At 36.0% G+C, this 18,498-nt stretch overlaps 1 protein-coding gene across 1 annotated transcript in view; it reads left to right on the top strand.

Moving 5' to 3' along the window:
- The window catches only part of TBX20 (T-box transcription factor 20), a 51,241-nt gene extending 33,424 nt beyond the window's left edge, over positions 1 to 17,817 (top strand). Inside the window, exons 7-8 of the mRNA XM_004418832.3 lie at positions 16,025 to 16,137; positions 17,418 to 17,817. Of these exons, the coding sequence (XP_004418889.1) occupies positions 16,025 to 16,137; positions 17,418 to 17,758 (454 nt within the window). The 3' untranslated portion in view covers positions 17,759 to 17,817. The remainder of the gene's footprint in view (positions 1 to 16,024; positions 16,138 to 17,417) is intronic.
- The last annotated feature ends 681 nt before the right edge of the window (positions 17,818 to 18,498 follow it).

The following is an 18,498-nucleotide window of genomic DNA, read 5'->3' as shown; positions in this document are numbered from 1 at the left end:
GGTGGGGTTTAGGTGAAGCTCTGACAGAGGCTTTTTCCTTTATTCCCTCCCCACGTAGCTTTCCTCCTTGTACACTGACGAATGGCATGCTGGGTGATGCTTCACTCACTCCTGTCCTGTTTGTGGCTAAAATATCCAAGTAGGTAGTTGGCACTCTCTCTAATTTCTCGAGTTCCCCTTGTTTTCTCAGTCATGTCAGTGGGGCAGAGAATTAAATACATTGGTTTATCTCACCATATTGTTCAGGATTCGTACCAAGAGTCTCTAAAAATTATGTTTAAATCTCCTGGCATTGAATAAAACTTTCAAACACATGAAATTTGGACACACGCCCAGTGGGAATCAGGCCTTTTTGCTCAGAGCTCAAAGACACTCTATTAGTTTAGATGAGGAAGGAAACTTCAGGAAAGAAAGTTGTAAATCTAATATTCTGGGAATTTATAGAAGTTTTATCTACATCAAGCTATGGAGCAGCAAGCATTCTGGCAGATTTGCTGAAGAGGTTCACAGTTTTTTAATAATTTCTAGGTCTTTCATAATGACTTATGGTGCTAGAAAGAAAGAAGTATTTGGTTCTAACACAGCTTTAAGCTGGCTTGTGGAGTTTCTGAGGGAGTAAGGTTTTCATTAGGAGTGGTGCTGGGTCAGTGGGGCCCATCTCTGATCAGGTAAATAGCTTAGAGCAGGGGTTGGCAAACTACTGTCTGACACCTGTTTGGTACAGCCCACAAGCTAAGAATGGTCTTTACATTTTTAAATGACTGAAAAAATTATAAAAATAATATTTTGTGACTTGCAAAAATAATATGAAATTAAATTTTATTGTCTATAAATAAAGTTTTATTAGAGCACAGTCACATTTTTTTTCAGTTTACGTACTGTATGTGGCTGCTTTCACACTACAGTGACAGAGCTGAGGATATCTGACAGAGACCATAAGGCCTGCAAAGCTTAAAATATTTACTGTCTGGCCTTTACAGAAAAAGTTTGCTGATCCCTGGCTTAGAGCGTTAAGGGGCTGTGGAAATCTTGGCAGCAAGGAAAACTCCTACTCAGAAGTTTTAGCTCCTAAGGATGATTTTTCCTCTTTCTGGATTAAAATGAAGAAACTCAGAATTTCATTTTGAGGCCCGTGTGGTGATGCTAGTTGACAAAGGTGGCGAGATTTGATCTCTGCCAACACTTTATTCTTCTTGTCTTTACAGTGTTAGTTGAGACATGCTCTTAGGGTCATTTTAACACCTGTAGTTCAAGCCAGAAGAAAGATATAAGAGGATGATTACAAAATAACAACTTGGAGATGCACACTTTTTAAGATTCTCTGTAGATTTCAATTATCTATTATTTCTGTTCATCTTCTAATCTTGTGCCTCAGCTCTTATGAATAATTGAAATATAGGTTATAATTTTTTTTCTCTTTCAGAGTCTTAGAAACTTGCAGGGCCTTTAGAGATCAGTATAAAAGGCATTTGCGAAAGTAGGCATTAGAAAGACTCCTAAAACATTATCCAGTTTACTATTAAGGAATGAGAAAATACTTTTTTAAATATTTCTCAGATTTGCATTTTAAAATGGCAAAATAATATATTTGAAATGGGTAAGAATCAAGTACTCAAACTTTAAATGAGTAAAACATGAGCCACCCGCTCTCAGAATCCCCCTCTCCAGAGGCAGTCTCTACTGTCACTTTGAAGGGTGTGTGTGTGTGCAAGTGTGCGTGCTTTAAAGATAAAATCCAGCATGAGTTCATACTAAGACTTTCCATTTAAATTCAGGACGTTAAGGTTTTTACCCAACCTCTTTGGCCTTACACCTGTATCTCTTTTCTCTCATGCTGAGATGCTAGTGCTCAGTAACACTGGGAATGATAAAATATTCCGTCATTACTCATTTGCTTTCCATCACAGTTTACAGGTGCACGGCAATCTCAGAAAATGCATATCAACATACCTCCAACCATGTGGCAACTAAAAATAGTTAGAAATCTTTTTGTGGTTCTTTTTATCTTTGGCGTAGATTCTACTAAAGATTCTACTAGAGTGTTTGTTTTTTGTTTTTTTTCCTGATTTTACTACGAGTGTTTTAAAGTCACTCGGAATCATTCTCTGTGTTGTTATGTCCCTAACCCAATGATATGCAGTTAGGTTCATTTGTTTTATTGTACTTTCTATTTTTTGGAATTTAAAAAATATATAATTTTCTTATATGATTATTTAATAAATGATTTACATGGTTTCAAGACAAATCTACAGAACATGGCTTATTCAGAGGAGTCAAGGTTCTATCCCTATCCCTTCTACCCTATTTCTTCCCTTTCCTATAGATAACCATTAAAAAAGAAGTATTGTTTATCTTTCCATTGTGTTTTTTAATATAAGCAGATACACGTTTATATATTACTCTACACATTTTTCACCTTGCTTTTTTCACATAACCATGTACATGAATATATTATGTGTATGTACATCTGTACTATGAGTACATAATATGTATGTAATATATATTAATATGTTTGAGTTCAGTTGTATCATATTGTTTTGATATATTTAAATATATATACAAGTCTTTTCTATAAGTAATCTTTTACTCTGGACTATTTTATCAGCAGCCTTTTTTTGTGTACTATTTTTTTGGTAACTAACAAGGTTCATACTCTTGTTCTAATATTTTCCTTTACATTAATATCTTTTAAAAACTCCTACTCCCCCCTTTCTAATTTTCTATAGGTTGCCTAGTATGAACAATATTGACATTAACTAGTAACAACCTTTTTCTTCCCCCTACTTTCCCTCTTTTTAAGCATCCAATGTGAAGTAATATCCCTTTAATCGCAGTTAATAAATATAATCAACAACTTTATTTTACTTATCTTCTGTCCCCACTCTCCCCCCACTTTTGGGAACTGTGCTTCATCTACCTTGTCAGAGTACATAGTCATTACATACTCTAGTCTTTCTTATCACCATGGTTTAGTCTTAGTTCTACAAGTAAATATATATTTAATGCCCGCTAACATATCTTATGTCAGTGTCTGTACAGTTGTTTTGGTTGTCTGAAGCTCATTCTCTGCTAGATTCCTCAAGAAAGGGTCATGGGACCAATAGTCCTTGTCTTTTGCATGAACTTGACAGTTTGTGGCCTTTATTTGCAAAAGTCAGTTTGACTTGATATACGATTCTTGCCTCCCATTTTCTTTCCTGCCGTCTCTTAAACACATTGTTACTTCATTGCCTCCTGGAATAAAGTGTGGCTGTCAAACTCTGATGACAATCTAATGTTCTTTCCCATTTAAGTGACTTAGTCTTTTTTCTGGAGTGACCAAAAGATTTCCTTCTTTTTCCTTTGTTCTTATTGTCCCCAAGGAAAGGGCAGAGGGGCATCCCCAGTTCCCAGAGGAGGATTATCTGGACTTGTTGCCTCCCTGTTTCTTTCACTCATAGATGGTGTGAAGCAACAGAGAGAAGGTGGCATCAATTCTCTGCCACGTTACTCATGTGTTCCTCTTGTACCTCACGCTTCCTTATAATGAGTAGTCCTTGGAGCACAACCCAAGACTCTCTCTACACTAAATTCTAGTGAGCTTCCCAAAAGCTGTGCTGATAACCTTAGAGGCAGAGAGGAGGAAATTCCTGGGTGGATTGAAATGTGAGGATTATGTGGATTTCCCTTCTCTACATCATGGGTCCCATCCCGACAGCTGGCACTTACACCATTTCGGTGGACTCAGCAGGAGAGCTGAGTGGATGTCCTGCTCAGTACTCTCTCCAGATGTCCTATAGGAGAGGCATTTCTTTAAAAATCCTCCTCTACCTTTGAATTTTAGACATATTAGTCACTTTTTTCTTAAGGTTTGGTCCAGAATGAGACTTTCTGCAGGATACTTTTGTGCACTTAGTTCATCTCTCCTCTCTATCTTCACCTTGCCCTGCTTAGGATATCTGCTGGTATCTGGGCTTTCTTTTAAGCATTCTGGCTAGCTTTGGAAAAAAGAAAACTCTGATATTCAGGGCTCCTGAAGAAGTCATGCATGTCGTGAACTGATTAATCAACTTTAATAGTTATTCCCCAAATAGCCAACAACATAAGTTCTCATACCACTCTTATATCCTATCTTTAGAAGAAAACTGGTAGTATAGATTTAGGCAAAGGAGGAAAATATATATATTGAGGAGGGAACTGTACTGGCTGAGAAAATAAATAGATTAAACATCAGCCTAGTGAATAGTGAAATGGTTATGGCTCATAACTTACTTTGCTAATTCTCTTAATCTTTCATAAATACAACTATATTTGAGTGTAATGGAGACTCTTACAAAGTAGGTTTTGCAGTGTCTGTAATAAAGTAAAAGTGAAATATAATTTCAATGAAGTCTGCTAAAAACAACAACAACCCTGGATGTTAAGGGCGGCCACTATATGAGAGAGAAGATACTCGAAAGTAAAAATACTAAAGATAGCAAATGGCAAAAGCTAATGACAGTAGTCTCTGCCCTTTGGATCTACCCCTGCTCCCAGTGACCCACAGTGTTCCCCTGAGAGCCACATTCTGTAACAGGAGCCACAGAGTAGGCCAGGGCGTCTGAGATGGGGGAGGACAGAGGATATGTGCATCACTTCTGCTTGGATGGACAGGCCCCAGGAATATGATGTTGCTCAGAATGAAGAGACAGAAATCAAGGAGTGTAAAATTTAATTTTATCTCTGGGATTATTGAGCAACATATAATATCCAAATCTTGTATAAATGAAAATAACTTTATTTTTTAATTATTGGTATATAGTTTATTCTTAAATACAGATTAAACCATAAGAAAAATATTTTTAATTATATTATGCATACTAAAGTGTGCCCTGACATTTTGTGTTTAAACTTCTAAAAGAAATTTAAACTTAGCCTTGCAGGAAGCATTTCTTTTGAGGCTGGAATGATTTGGAGAGCCATCCAATTTATCTCTGTCATTATACCAATGAGGCAACTAGGGCCCAGAGAGTGCAAGTGATTTGGCCAGGTTATATAATTAGTTAATAGAAGATTTGGGGTTAGAACCCAGGGTTCTTTGCAGCTAGTATTGGACTTTTTCAAAAAGCTATTTTTAATTTTTACTTTTGTTTATAAATTTATGGATTCATAAACCGTTAGAGTCATAATGAATCTCAGAGATCATTTAATCCAGCCCACCAGTAAATCAAAGCCTAGATACAGATAAGGAATCTGATTGCACAGCTTCTTAGGAAAAAAACTTTTTTTTTTTTTTTTAATCTCCAATGAAGATAGACTTAGCATAAGCATCTGCATACATAAAATGAAAGCAATTTTGTTTGGTAACTGGATTAAAGTCTGTTTTTAAATAAGATCTATTAATTTAATAAATTAAAATAGTCTGTTGACAACAACCACAAAAAGGAAGAGATAGCTTTTAACAGAACTAATTTTTTTTTTTTTAATAAACTGAGGATAACATGTCTTTTTTTTTTTTTTGCTGGGAAAGATTTGCCCCTAGCTAACATCTGTTGCCAATCTTCCTCTTTCTCTTTTTTTTTTCCCTCCCCAAAGGCCCAGTACATAGTTGTATATTCTAGTTGTAAGTCCTTCTAATTCTTCTATGTGAGCCGCTGCCATAGCATGGCTACTGACAGATGAGTGGTGTAGGTCCACGCTCAGTAACTGAACCTGGGCTGCCAGAGTGGAACGTGCCAAATTTTAACTGCTAGGCCATCAGAGCTGTCTGAGAACTAAATTTTTTTCAAATTATAGAAGTAGTCACCACAAAATTCCTTTAACTAGCAAGCTGTGTTGCTGCACTTAAAATGTTACTCACTGATCCACAGCTTCTAAGAGGAAGCATTTATTTTACAAAACGGTGTCAAATAAACCAGCGAGTCTGACACAGTAGCAGAGTTATTCACAATTGACTTATAGTTGTAAATTGTCCTCCTCCTTTTTTTCTTGCTTTGTCTTTCTGTCTCTGGATGACGGATATTTGTTCCCTGACTCACAATTTACTCAAGTTTATTTAGACTTTTAGGACTTTTCTTCTTGTTGTCACAGCCATAAGACTTAGGAAACTAAACATAATAGGTTTAGTTTTTTTTTACCCAGTGGTATAGTTTACTTACTTAAGTTGCTAATGATAATATAAAACCAGAAATGTATATTACTACTGAAAAGAGAAATCAGTAGGATTAAGTCAAATAAATAAAAATAAACTAAAGCCTAAAAGCTTTTCAAAAGATTAGAGTTATTTTGTTTTTCCAAAATGGATTGCATAAGATATTTCAGTTCTTAAATTAAAATTAATGATTTATAATACATCTCAAATTGTATTATCTAAAGTTTTCATTTATTAAGTAGTTTGTGGAAGCTACAAATATTGATATATTGTCTTCCAGTAATTTATAACATGATCTGCATAAATCTTTAGAAAAATATTGTGCAAGGAGTTATTTACAAAGGCCCAGTGAGACATGATGTAAACATGAGCAAATTGATGAGCAAGAATAACTTTAAATATTTTGTTTCCTATGAATTAGATTTGATTTTAATGGACTTGACATTTTCTCCCTGACACAGTTTTTTCCAGGTCTATATTTAGGAGAGAAAGTTAGAATGTAAATTGAAATACCATTTAATTTTCTCTCTGACACATATATATAGGATGGTTTAAATGAAGCATGGCAAGTTATAGCAACTGAAAGTCTCAATTTCATCTAAAATGATTATGATTATGTAACCAGCTTTAGGAACACATGATTTTGATATTCAATAATAACAATAATTTAATTTTGTTATCTATAAACATTTATTGAGCACTTATTATACACCAGGTACCAATATAAGCTCTCTATGTGTATTAATTCATTAAATATTAATAATAACCCTAAGAGATAGATCATATTAATATCCTCATTTCACAGATGAGAAGACTGAGGCATGGAGAATTGAAGTAATTTGCCCACAAGCACAAGTGAAGTGATTTGCCACAATTGGCAAGTGTCAGGGCTAGGATTCGAGCTAAATGGGTTCCAGCAAACATGCTCCTAACCTCTACACGAGGGCAGCGGTCTCCAAGTGTGGCCTCCAGGTCAGCAGCATCAGCATCACCTGGAAACGCACTGGAAATCACATTCTCAGGCCATACCTCAGACCTACTGAATCAGAAACTCTAGGGTGGGGCCCAACAATTCGTGTTTTGACAAGCCCTCCAGGTAATTCTGATGCACACTGTCTTAGTCTGTTTGGACTGCTGTAACAAAAATGCCATAGACTGAGTGGCTTAAACAACAGACATTTATTTCTCACAGTTCTGGAAGCTGGGAAGTTCAAGATCAAGGTGCTGGTTCATAGACAGCCATCTTCTCACTGTGTCCTCACATGACTGAAAAGCAAAAAGCCAAAGCAAGCTCTCCTGTCTCTTCTAATGAGGGCACTAACCCTATTCCTGAGGGCTCCACTCTCAAGACCTAATTGTCTACCAAAGGCCCCACCTGCTAATACCATCACATTGGGGGTAAACATTTCAACATATGAATTTTGGGGAGACATGGACACTTAGTCCATAACACACACTACAGTTTGAGAACCACTGCCTAGATAAAGAAAGCATTGTTTTCTCCTTGGTTCAGAAGCCAACAGTGTAGTAGTAGAGACAGTCATGCAAACATATAACTGACATCAATCTAGTAAGTGCAGTGAAAGAGGAATATATTAGGTATAGTAGTGGTACAAAGGAGAATGTGAGGGAAAAGGGAAGGTTTTGCTTTTTGAGCATTGAGAAATTTGCACTCTAGTTTCAGAGATCGAGAAAGGGCAATCGGTTCCAATACTGATAGAGTATGTTGGTTTTACTTTTATCTTGAGTGGAACAAATAATTCAAATGACTTCAAATAGTTCTGAACATTTTGGCAGGATCAACATAATCCTTGTAGCTACCTTTAGCTTGCCCACCCTTCTGGCTATGGTTGTACCTTTCACAGTGTATATTGTTCTTGGAATTGGTGGATACATAGTAGTCAGAAAAGATCTTTAAAAGATACTTAAGGTAATGATGTACTCTTTTTGCCTAGAAAAATAACTTAGTGTTAAGTATTAGAAAGGCCAGCCTTTAATAATGGTACCCATTTTATTTATCTATTAAATCCAGAGTAAGTCTACTAAAACTACTATCTCTTGCTTTGGGATATAACAGAACTGAGCATTAGAAGGCACTGTCATAGCTTTTGATACCTAAATCACTTAACCCGTTAGGTGAATCATCCTTTATTTTTCAGGGTACAGTATTTTAGAAATCTTTGCAATAGGCTTCCAGGCTAAACAGATTCTTTGCACTTTCCATTCTGCTGGAAACAGGGATTAGACATAAAGTAAACAACATGGGCTGTCTACTCTTTGTAACATCTTCGAAGAGATGGTCCTGATATGCACCACTGTTTTCAATCACTTAAAAGGCAATAATTCAATTATGCCATCCTTTATATAAGAACTGCCACTGCTTTCATTTCACTTCCAGGCCTGAGACAAGTAAATCACTTCGATAAAATCCCTTTTTTCTCCATCCTAGAGACTGGAATAAGTAATGATACCAGTGATCTACCGAGGACAAAATGGATATAATGTACTTCTTATAGAAAAACAAAATATTTCACAAGGCAGTGATTCATTGTGTTATCTGGAAAATGATTTTTCTTGTGTGTGTATGTGTAAGATGTTTAAATGATTTTATATAAGGGTACTTTTAGAGAGGCAAATACTATACTCTGCTTTTGAACTTAAATGCGTGGATTGAGCAGCTTATGTGCATAGGATGGGAAGAAGAATACACCTTAGAAATATACCATCCATAATTTGGGCCCATTGATAGTCATTCCTTTATGAATTATACAAAGAGAAAATATTTTCTAGGGCATTTGAAGCCAGTTCCTTCCTAATGTGAAAATAACCACCTAATTCTTTTCTAAGTTCATTTTAAATATTAGCAGTATGCCACATGGCTCAGACTAAAAGGATATCAACTTGAATGTATGTTATAGTTGTCATTGTATTAAGGTTTGCTCAGTTCACTTGACTTACTTCTTAATGACCCAGGCTACCCAAAAAGACAGTCACTCTCTAATACTGTAGTGAATTAAGTCCTTGAGTAAGTGACATCAGCTGTTAAGGCTACAGGGGTCCAACATTACCAGAGTGTGGGCATATAAAGATTAAAATATATGGCAGTTGGCAAATTGATTAAGTAGGGTCCATGTCATGCCAAATTATCCTTCCCATTAACTTTTGCATTTAATATATTTACTGGTACCTCTTAGTAAATGATAAAATATTTTAATTTCAACAAGTCTAACTCAAGGGATTCAACAAGTCTATTCAAGGGATTTTTAAAAATAAGTTACACTTTTAAATGAATGATACAGATGCACTAGTGCTTAATATTTTATCTTTTTTGATAGATATAATTTATAATAGAACTGCAAATAACAACCTAGTCAAGTTCTCTGCTGACTTTAGCATTCAATTTATGAGAAAAATCCTCTTGTTTGGATCACATTACTCTGAATTAAGATTATTCAGATAGGTAGAATAAATTGGAGAAAAATATAATCTAAGAGAATAAAATATTTTTACCTGCTCTAGATATACTTTTCTAAAGCACTAATATTTACTGAGTAGCTCCTGTGTGCCAGACACTATTTTGGGCAATTCAAATGCCTTATCTCATTTAATCCTCATAGTTAACAGTTATCACTATTCCCTGCTTTATTTTTATTTTTCCACAGCACTATCATGATCATCTAATATGCTACACATTTTTCTTATTGTCTCTCTCTTCCTTCTAATCTCCTCCTCCATTAGGCAGAGATTTTTATGTTTTATTTACTGCTTTCCCCACAATTCCTACAATAGTGCCTATTCATAACAGGTACTCAATAAATAAATGTTGTTTTTTTTTTTTTGATGAATGAATGGCCCTGTGAGGCAGGTATTATGCTCCCCAATTTACAGATGAAGAGAGGTTAAGAAAGTAACAAAACTAGAATGTGAAAATGGTTCTAGGTGGTCTACCTTCTTATCTATCCATTAGTCCATTTGATGAATGACTTTAAAGCCCATGATATTTCCAATATACCACACTGCCTCCAATGCATTTACTACATTGATATAAAAATCAGCATGATAATGACAATTTTTATCAATTCATTATAGTAAGTTCCCAAAGTATCATTGTTAGATCAGCAGTTATTTTCTTTTTGTTCTTTGGTAGGTTATCATATCTAATGAAATTTTATAATTTGTAATTAATTTTGAATAAACAATATGTCCAAAGTTCAAATGGCACAGAGGAGTATATGGTGAAAGTATCCATCACAGACCTCTTCTCCATTCCTAAACTTGCCTGCCCATTGGAATCACCTGGGGAGCTTTAACAATTACTGAAGCCTGTGTCTCACTCCCAGAGATTATATTTTACTTGGTCAGTGGGTGTGGCCTAGGTTTGGGAATTTTTAGAAGATTCCCAGGAGGGACTTTGCTTCAGGTAAAGATAAAGCAACAAGGATCAAGTATACCCTCTTGCCTTAAATAACTAAGAAACACAAAATATATGAAACAATGTTTTTTATCACATTGGACACCAGGAAGCAAAAGACAATAATCCCCAAGGGATGGGAGACAAATGAGGTGAGCCCTATGACAGCCCCATCTTATAGTCTGAGAGAGTATCTAGGCCATGGCACAGGGAGGGTACAGGCAGAGCCTAGCTGACTCCCTGAGTTGACAATCAGAGCTGAGAGTTTGATGAGACCAAAACAGTGAGAATCCACAGGACAAACTACAGGAGAGGAGAACTCTGAAGATCTGCAGAGGGTAGCTCTTGAGTGTTCAGCTGAGACCTAGTTAGCACGTGCATGTGAGGAAACTACCAGAGGCTGGGGAAAAAGTAGACAGGAAATGAGTAAAGATGCAGAAGATATGAACAACACTGTCCACCAACTTGACCCAATTGACATTTATAAAACACTCTATCCAACATCAGCAGAATATACTTTCTTTCAAGTACACACAGAACATTTACTAAGATAGACCATACTCTGTGCCACAAAACAAGTCCCAATAAATTTAAAGGCATTCAAGTCATACAGAGTATGTTCTCTGACCACAATGGAATTGTATTAAAAAGCAATAACAGGAAGATATCTGAAAAATTCCCAAATATTTGGAAACTAAATAACATATGTCTAAATAACCCATGGAGCAAGGAAGATACCAAAAAGGAAATTAGAAAATATTTTTGACTGAATTAAAGTGAAATTAAAACATATAAAAACTTGTAGCACGCTGCTAAAACATTACTTAGGGGAAATTGGTAGTGCTATATCCCTGCTTTAGAAATGAAGAAAGGTCTCAAATCAATGACCTCAGCTTCCATCTCAAGAAACTAGGAAAAGAGCAAATTAAACCCGAAGCAAGTAGAAGAAAGGAAATAATAAACATCAGAGTAGAAATCAATGGAATAGCAAACAGGAAAACAATAGAGAAAATTAGTGGGACCAAAAGCAGAGAAGATTAATAAAAATGATAAATCTCTAGCTAAACTTGATCAGGAAAAAGGGAGAAGAAACACAAATTACCATTATCAGGAATGAAACGAGTAATATCACTACAGATTCTATATATACTAAAAGGAAGGATAATAAAGCAATATTATGAACACTTATGCTTATAATTTCAACAATTTATATGAAATAAACAAATTCCTCAAAGACGTAAACTACCAAAGCTCATTCAAGAAAAAAATAGATAATCTGATACCTTTTAATTTGTAGTTACAAACCTTTCCACAAAGAAAACTCCAGGCCCAGATGGCTTCACTGGTGAATTGTACCAAACATTTAAGGAAGAAATAATAACAATTCTACCCAAACTCTTTTAGAAAATTAAAAAGGAGGGAATACTTCCCAACTAATTCCATGAGATCAGCATTACCATGATACTAAAACTAGAGAAGACATTACAAAAAAGAAAACTATAGACCAACATCCCTCATGAATATAGATGGAAAATTTTAAACAAAATTTTAGGAAATTTAATGCAAAAAAAAAAGGATAGTATTTCATGACTAGGGTTTAGCTCAGGAATGCAAGGTTGGTTTAACAGTTGAAACTTAATATAATTGACCATGTTAACAAACTAAAAAAGAAAAATATGATCATTTCAATAGATACAGAAAGAGTATTTAACAAAATTCAACTTTAAAAACTCTCAGAAAACTAGGATGAGAAGGGAACCCCTTCAGTCTGATACAGGGCATCTACAAAAAAATCCTAGAGATATATTATGTCTAATGATGAGAGACTAAATGCTGTTTCTAAGATAAAGAACAAGTCATGGATGTCCACTCTTACCACGGTTAATTCAACATTTAACAAATAGTTCTAGCATTGCAATAAGTCCAGAAAAATAAATAAAAGTTATGATTGGAAAGACATAAGTAAAACTAACTCTGTTCATAGACATCTTGATTATCTATGTAGAAAATCCAAAAAGCTACCAGAAAAAATAAATATGTTTAGCAAGGTCACCAGATACAAGATCAATACACAAAAATAAATTGTATTTCTATGTACTAGCAATGAACAATCAGAAATTGAAATTAAAAAGCAATACTTACTATAACATGAAATATTTAGTGATAAATCTGGCAAAAGATGTATAAGACCCATACCCTTAAAACTACAAAAACATTGCTGAGAGAAATTAAACAGGACTCAATTAAATGGAGGGATATACTGGTTCAAGGGTTGAAAGAAGATGTCAGTTCTCCACAAATTGATCTACTGATTTAATACTATCCTGATCAAAATACCAGTAGGCTTTTTTGTAGAAATTGACAAAGTAATTCTAAATTTCATGTGGAAATGCAAAAGAACTAGAATAGCCAAAACAACTTTGAAAAAGAAAAATAAAATGAGGTACTAACACTACCTAATTTCAAAACTTTTATGCAACTACAGTAATCAAGACAATATGATTTTGGTGTCAAGATCAACTAATAGATCAATAGGAAAGAATACAGAATCTAGAAGTAGGCCCACACATATATGGACAATTGATTTTTGACAAAGATGCAATAATAATTCAGTCGAAATGGGGTAGTCTTCTCAATAAATAGTGCTGGAATAACTGGATATCCAATAGCAAAAAATGTACATCAATCCATTCCTCATAACATATACAAAATTAACTCAAGATGAATCATAGACCTAAATGTAAAACCTAAAACAATAAAACTTCTAGAAAAAGTTTTAGGAGAAAACTTTTGTGGTCCTGGGGTAGGCAAAGATTTTTAGATATGACATCAAAAGCACAATCCATAAAATTACAAATAGATAAATTGGACTTCATCAAAATTAAAAACTTCTGCTTTTTAAAAGACACTGTTAAGAGAATGAAAAGATAAGCCACAGACCAGGAGAAAATATTTGTAAATCACATGTCTGATAAGGACCAGTGTCCAGAGTATAAAAAGAAATCTCAAAACTCAGTAATAAAGCAAACTACTTTTAAAAATGAACAAAATATTTGAACAGTTTACCAAAGTAGATATATAGAAGCAAATAAGCATATAAAAAGATGCTCAACATCTTAGTCATTAGGGAAATGAAAATTAAAACTATGATGAGATACCAGTACATGTATATTAGAATAGCTAAAATTAAAAAGATTGACCATACCACGTGTTGGCAAGAATGTGGAGGAACAGGAACTGTCATACACTGCTGGTGGGAATGCTAAATGGTACAACTGCTTTGGAAAATCATATGGCAGTTTCTTTAAAAATTAAACACACATCTACTATACAATCCAGTCATTCCACTCCTAGGAATTTTTCCAAGAGAAGTGAAAGCATATGTCTATTTTTTAAAAAGTATACATGAAGATGTGTAGCAGTGTCACGTGTAACAGTCAAAAACTGGAAACAAGGCAAATGTCCATCAGTAAGCGAATAGACAAACTATAGTATATCCGTACAGTAGAATGCTACTCAGAATAAGGAAGAATAAACTAGAGATAGATGCTTCAACATGATGAATCTCAAAAGAATTATGCTGAGTGAAAGAAGCCAGATAATAAAGAATATATAAGATATAATTTCATTTCTATAAAATTTTAGTAAATGCAAACTAATCAGTAGGGACAGAAATCACACTAGTGGTTTCGTTGAGAAAGTTTGTTGCGATGGGGACCAGGAAGCATGAGGGGCATGAGGAAATTTGTAGAGGTGGTTGGTATGTTATCTTACTTATGGTGATGGTATCACCAGTTACAGCAGCCCAAACTGATCAAATTGTACATTTTAACTATGTGCCACTCACTTACTATATGGTAATTATACCTCAATATAGTTGTGTTTTTTTTAAAAAAGATTCTCCAGGTGATTCAAGTGTATAGACAAGTTTGGGAATCGTTGTTCCAATCCCTCAGGTTTCTGGTTCCACTCTACAGAGGCAACCTATTCTAGGCAGTTTCTTGTTCTGGGAACTGGCACATTCTGGAAATATGCATATACAGGCATATATGTACATACAGTCCTTGTTTTAAATTCACAAATGGTAGCATCTTTATACACTATTCAGTACTTAACTTTTTTCACTTACTGTATCTTGGAGATCATTCCTTATCAATAAATATGGACTGGTCTCATTTTTCAAAACAGCCTATATGTTAATCTATTGGATCTAAATTTTGTCTGATCCCAATAATTTTGACTACATGAGGTGGTACTTAATGCTTATTTTAAAACCTTTTGGGAACAGAGATGTAACTTGAATAGCTGCTAGAATTAACTTTTCTTTTAGGCATACCCTTAAGTCCTCATTTGCATGCTATATAATATGACAAAATGCTTTCATCTATGTGAATGTACAAGCTCTCTAGAACACCAAATTCACTATGAATTAGTATTTTTTTTCACTGGTAAAGTCCATATATCTATGTGAAATGTTGACAAGTGTTACATTTTGAAAAGTTATCATGACATTTTATTTGCTTTCCTTGTCCTCCCAATATGAAATTTGGTGTTTGGTTTGTCCTTCATTCCACACAAATTTTTTTAACCCTTTTTTTGCCCTTTGGTGGTTAATTCGGCATTGGTCTTTAGGCCACAGCTGTTCTGGAGATGTATACTGTGTGAGCTAACCTGTTACCAACTTGCACATTTGGCAAAAAAAGTTATTTGGCTAAACTCTTGCTGGCTTCTTTTTTTTAATAGCAGGAGGTCCCATTGGCCAATACTAGAATAATTTTTGTTTTTAAAGTTAGCCGCAGTCTTTAGTTTTTAGGCTGTGTTGCAAGAGAAAGACCATCTACAAAGACAATGGCCCAATTTATTTGGGGGCTTAAATTCCCTAATGGCCATTTATGTTTCCTTCACAAGTTTTCTATAATTTTCGGTCTTAAAGCAACAAGAATCTCAAAGTGTCCATTATCCAAGCTACCCATATTGTCATATGGTCTATGCACTTACTAGGTTTATTAGTGAACATTGAGTCTTTTTATGACTAATGATATTTCGAACATTTTGCCAACATTTCATCAGATGTTGAATCAACAGTTTGTATCAGTTGAGCATTGCTTTGTATTCATTAGCTGATGAATCCGAAGATTCATTGCAGCTTCTCATAGTTAAGTCACACACTCATTTTTCACATCATTAAACTCCATATTCCTATGGTCAGATGTCATAGCTCCTTGTTCACCTCTTTGTTCCTCATTTTTCAGGATTTCAGGGGATTGTCCCCATTCTATCCACTTACGTTTGCTTGTATTTGTATGTCTGAGGTCATGTTTCTGAGGAGTCTACAATAGAATAGATGTACATATTTTGAATGTCATCTTTCCCTGAAGTGGTCATCTTTTGGCTGAGAAAATGGTTTTACTGACTAGTAAATTATCTTTTATCTTTTACACCCCTCTCCATCTCTGACTACGTAACTTTTCAGTTTACTCAGGATGTGTTGCTCTCTAACCTAGGGAAAGTGTGGAGAGCCTGATTCAAAAGCATTCCTATGCCCGCTCACCCATCCGCACCTATGGAGGAGAAGAGGATGTACTGGGGGATGAGGTTCAGACAACACAAAATCGAGGTAAGACAGCTTCCGGGCAATGCCACTCTTGGGAGCAAGAGCACCTAAAGAAGAATGAAGGCAGGCAGGTGATGAGACTTCTAGTCCTCAGAGTACCGATTGTCCCCAAAGTATTTTAGGAGCCTCTTCAGGAAGGGACAGCCCCTGAGGCTGATTTTCACACAGTTCATTATTTTGCCTTTGAGTCTTAAGTGATTATGCTGCCTGAAGGTTTCTTGGGGTTTGTTTTCTAGTAAAAGGACATCAAACCTCTGAGTCAGGGCTCAGGAGTTACTTGTCTGTGATCTACTACCAAAGAGCTGTTGGATTTTGGGGGCAGTTCAAAGACATTGAGGTCTTTCTGATCCTCAATTTTATAATCTGAAAATCAGGGAATATATCTGTTTCTCTTCTATCAGGGATATCTGATTAGGATCAATGACTAAAATGGGAACATTTTTACCAAGAAGATTCTCCTAGTGAAGGGCATTACGTGGAGGTGGTGACCCCAGTGGTGAGAACATGGGAGTACAGAAAAGTTCGTCTGTCGCAAAGGCTCAGGGAGGAGCCCTCTGCACCTGGGCGTCCAGAGAGAAGAGAGCAGAGGGTGCCCAGCCCTGGGCACAAGGATGTTCCCACGGGGAGAGAGCTCTTTGTCATCTTTTTATGCCCATAATCTGGAATAGCATAATCAGTCAAAACACAGGACATCTTATAACTAAATTCAAATGAGCTACTAGTGATTATACAATTGGAAAGTTCAATGTCAACTCTTATTTAAACTTCTGGATGCTGTTATGTAAAAAAAACTTTTGCAACTTGTCAAATATTTAATGAAGAATTATGGAAGCTAAAAAAAAAAAAAGAGAAAAGAACAACAGTCTTGTGGGTTCTCACAATGGCTTTGGAAACCAAGTAGCTTTGTTGAGGCTTGTATGTCCAGCCTTCCTTGGGGATGCTGCAGATGTTAGGGCAGATATCTGCTATTTGGAGCTCCCTTAAAGGGAATCAGGTCATTACCTTCAGGCAGGGTACTAGTGTTTTGGCTACTCTCTGGGAGTGTGCAGGCCATCTAGTGAGTTAAGTCTTCTCTATTTAGTAAATTCTCTCTTTCACATGTGGTTTAAATGATATCTTCTTGTCTGGAAAGGTGGATTTGCCTCATGGTTGACATGTTTGTCTTTTTAAATTCCAGATCTGTTATATATTTTTAAAAATAAATTGATCTTTACAGATAATGTAATGCTTGGTTTGCACATTGAAATAGAGTTTCCAGTCTAATGAGTTGTTTTTGCTTTCAGGGTCAGCCTTTACAACATCTGATAATTTGTCTCTCAGCTCGTGGGTATCATCTTCATCCAGTTTTCCTGGATTTCAGCACCCACAGTCCCTGACTGCTCTTGGCACCAGCACAGCATCCATAGCAACACCCATTCCTCACCCCATACAGGGTTCTCTGCCACCATATAGCCGACTTGGGATGCCTCTGACCCCATCAGCCATTGCCAGCTCCATGCAGGGGAGTGGCCCGACATTCCCCTCATTCCACATGCCCCGGTACCATCACTACTTTCAGCAGGGGCCCTATGCTGCTATCCAAGGACTGCGCCATTCCTCTGCTGTGATGACACCATTTGTATGACTCTTCTAAAAACAGGAGGATCCAAATCCAGAATGTGCAAATGGGTATGGAAATATAGGACAGGGTTGGGTGGGTGGGATGTGGGGTGTTGGAGCAGGGGCTCTCCAGGAGACATGGGACCTATTAAAGAGGAGAGTTGGACTCACAATAAAACCTGCCACTGAGGGAATGCACCACGGACCAGGATTCATCTGTAGTTGGGGGACAGCTCTTGGGTTTGTGAGAGAATCAGTGTAAAGTTCTTAGGCGGCCTAAGTCCTGCGACTAACAGGATATCAGTTTACCCAGAAAGTTTAATAATGCAAGGCAGATGAATCTTAAGGTGCATTATTCCTAGTGGTTAAAAATGCTGTGTTGATGCAGTAATGTATAAAATCAACATGTATAGATTTTCTTTCTGCTTTCCACAGGTTAAAAGAATCTTCCAAGAGGCAATACTATATAACATACTGACCATAACGCGTAATGACTAGCTTCGGTCCATTTTTCCCTGTAGAAAATGAGAGCCGGCAGAGAAATGTTTGTAGTGCTGTAGCTTAAGCACGTTTAGCTTTCCTTTGTGTTAGTTTGCTGGGGAAGGAGCTGAGATAATGCGAATACATCCTATTTTGTGGATGAACAGGCGGTAATGACTTCACAAAGTTCTTTTTGTAATATCGAAGGGCCAGTACCTGACAAGCTCTTTTTCACAGTCTTGTCTTCTTTCTTTCTAATTCTGTTTCTTGCGATTTCTTGCCATT

Source organism: Ceratotherium simum, chromosome 1 (genome assembly GCF_057802395.1).
Source record: "Ceratotherium simum simum isolate JZ-2026a chromosome 1, ASM5780239v1, whole genome shotgun sequence".
Lineage (NCBI taxonomy): Eukaryota > Metazoa > Chordata > Mammalia > Perissodactyla > Rhinocerotidae > Ceratotherium > Ceratotherium simum.
The sequence above is the reverse complement of the archived record's forward strand: the minus strand, read 5'-3'. Positions and strand labels throughout refer to the sequence as shown.